Raw genomic sequence first — 3,020 nt, forward strand, 5'->3', positions numbered from 1 at the left:
AAAACACAACTTTTGTATACACCAGTTTTAAAGTACAGACTGCACAAAGCTATGTACACAAGGACTACATGCTGACACTATATTCAGTCGTTGATCGCAGAACATGCTACACAAGGTCCTAGCTGACTGCCACGTACCCTCAGGAGCATCATTACGGTGACAGCAAACCGCAATGGTGATCTGAAACCACAGATCGAGATGTCATATGCAGAATCATAGTGGAGGAACACGAAACAAGCTGCAATTTAAGTGCAGTTTTCAGGATTTCGGAACATGGATGCTGTTGCCGCCAGTTCCTCCGAGCATCGACATCAGCCCTCCGCCATGCACCCTTCCCTCCGGCACCACCAACCCGAAGCTCTGGTTCCGACTCCCCTCTCCACCCTCTTGGCCATTACCCGCCAGGTTAAACGAAGAAGAAGGTTTCAGGGAACTAGGAACAAGCAGCTGCGGTGGTATGAGCCTGCCACTCGGCATGTCTTGCAACGACTCGCCACAATCTGACGAGGCGCCAGGAACAGAAGAGGAGATCCCATGGTCCATGCTGCTGCCCGCCGTCCAGGAAGAAGAGCCGATCCCGCTGAAGGCGCCATACCCAATCATGCGTGTGCCCTGCCCGCATTCTGGCTCTTGCTTTGAAGCCATCAAGGTTTCATGCGCAGAGCAGAGACCGCTCCTTCCCCTGGCAAACTTCTCACAGCCTGTGCTCCAGGCGCACCGCTTCCCGCCCCCGTGCGCCTTGCAGAAGTCCGTGCTCCCCTGCGCACTCTTGTCACACCCATCAGATACGCAACGCCTCCCACCGCCATGCCTCACGCAGCACTCGGTGCGACCGCGAGCGCTCTTGGTGCACCCTGATGCAGCACACCGTTTGCCGCCTCCGTGCACCACGCAGAAGCTGGTTCCTCCATGAACACTCTTGGGACATGCCGCGCCTCCCTCGAAGAGGCACCTCTTCCCACCACCATGCCCTTTACATAACAATGTGCTGCCCTCGGCCCCTCTGGTACAGCCTTCAGATATACAACGTTTGCCACCACCATGGGACTTGCAGAACATGGTGCCTCCCTGTGCTCCTTTGCTGCAGTCTGGGTACTGACACCGGCGACCACCTCCATGTGAGATACACAGCCCGGGATATCCCTCAGCACTCCGAGTGCATCCGTCCATGATGCACCTCTTCCCTCCACCATGTTTTATGCAGAATCCTGATCTTCCCCGTGCTGCTCTCGAGCACTCCTGAACCCCACACCGGAGCCCACCGCCGTGAGCAATACAGAACTCTGTCTTTCCTTCGGCGCTCTTGGTGCAGCCTAACTCTTGGCACCGCCTTCCACCTCCGTGACCTTTACAGTACGCTGTTCGGCTCTCGGCGCCCTTATAGCAACCTGGCTTTTGGCAGCGCTGACCGCCACCATGGGAAATACAGAGTCCTGATGCACCCCTTCCGCCCTTGGAGCACCCGTTGAACCTACACTTCTTAAGATGGCGTTGATGACTTTTCTGCTCCCCATTACTAGTGCACGCTATTGTATCTGAAGTTTCAGCAGTTGTATCCGAAGTTTCAGCAAAGGAACAATCAGTTGTTGCTGAAGGATCGGGGCTAAGCTGATCCTTATGTTGATTAAGGCATCTATCATGATCCGCCTCATATCTGGTTCCAAGGTGTTGCTGAACATCAGTCTCTGATGGTGTTCCGTTCAGACAAATATCATTTGATCTTGGAGCAAACAGAAGTGGCAGCACATATTCACCCGATTTCCTTCTGGCTGAAGTTGACCCCTCGTCAATTAGTGGGAGAAAAAGACCATTTTTCCTTTTATGTGAATGTTCCTTGCTGCCAGGCACTATTGTGGGCTTTAAATTTCTTGAGCTGCCACTTGAAATCCCCAAAACTAATCCAGGATCAGTTGTGGTACAATGGGCGAACAAAGTTGCAGATAATTTAACTTTGTTCCCACCAGATGAGTGACTATCAGCAGAATACAGATTTGGCAATGGTCCAAGTCCTAGCACCTGCCTGGAGTCGTCATCGGGGACAAGTTCATTCCTCTGGTTGAATGATTTTCTAGAAGCCTCAACTGCTTCTGAGCTGCCCAGGCAATCACGGTTAACTGCTGTTACATCTAAGTCTTCATTTCTGCAATTTATGCCAGCAGGTTCAGCTTGAGAGAATGAAACATCCATATCTTCCTTCCCTTTAAGCCATAGATTTGTCATACTAAGGTCCATCCTAGTTAATATATATGTACAAATAGGATTTTGATATAACGCGATTTAAGCACTGTTCAGTCACCAAGAGCTTCGTCAAACCATCAGAACCCCAGTTTTATAACTTCACTGCTGAGGAAGTATATAGTATACACAAAATGAAAATACAAGTCAATGTCTGTGCAATGTGAGCCACTACTGACAAAGCCTGAAGTATCAGCTCTGTCCATGAGCATTCAGCTTACTGATACCCAAATGAGAAAGAATGATCTTGCAGTACCGCGAGAAAAAATCATGAGCACATCATATTATGCGTACGAAATCCACTGACAGACTTCATATCACACAGTTAAACTCCCTGTGAGATCTGCAAGCAAAGTTAGGTAATAGGTGAAATTTAACAACACATGATTAGAGCTCAGCAAAATATAGCAACTGACCAAAGCTAATGTTTCCGAAATATGATGCAGAACTCAGAATATCAAACGAACTCATCCGTGATCAGCTTAACATTTCTGCAATATGCACGCACCATGCATCCAAAGGTGCAATGAAATAGAACAAGAACCATTGTTGAAACTAATTTGAAGTGATCCAAGAGCATGCATAACAAACAAAAATATGAGATTACCAAGTACCTATCACATTTTCACATGATTTGGCAGAGAAATACAAGGATAATTCAGACATATATCTGACCAGCTGCTGAATGTTTTTACAGTTCTGCAGGTGGATTTAAATTGGGATCTATAAGTTACTAGAGAATCATGCAACCACAATAGACAAACCCATACACTATAATATTTGAT

General features: G+C 48.1%; 1 protein-coding gene across 1 annotated transcript; it reads right to left on the reverse strand.

The window, feature by feature from the left end:
• Nucleotides 1–253: 253 nt before the first annotated feature.
• Nucleotides 254–2,349, reverse strand: LOC124674965 (loricrin-like). The gene has a single exon (XM_047211019.1). It carries the CDS (start codon nt 2,230–2,232, stop codon nt 259–261), a length of 1,974 nt encoding a protein of 657 aa, XP_047066975.1. The 5' UTR covers nt 2,233–2,349; the 3' UTR covers nt 254–258.
• Between the last annotated feature and the right edge of the window lie 671 nt (nt 2,350–3,020).

This window comes from Lolium rigidum, chromosome 7 (assembly GCF_022539505.1).
Source record: "Lolium rigidum isolate FL_2022 chromosome 7, APGP_CSIRO_Lrig_0.1, whole genome shotgun sequence".
NCBI lineage: Eukaryota > Viridiplantae > Streptophyta > Magnoliopsida > Poales > Poaceae > Lolium > Lolium rigidum.

Coding starts and splice junctions, on each gene's coding strand:
- LOC124674965 (XM_047211019.1), bottom strand. CDS start 2,232: ATGGACCTTAGTATGACAAATCTATGGCTTAAAGGGAAGGAAGATATG.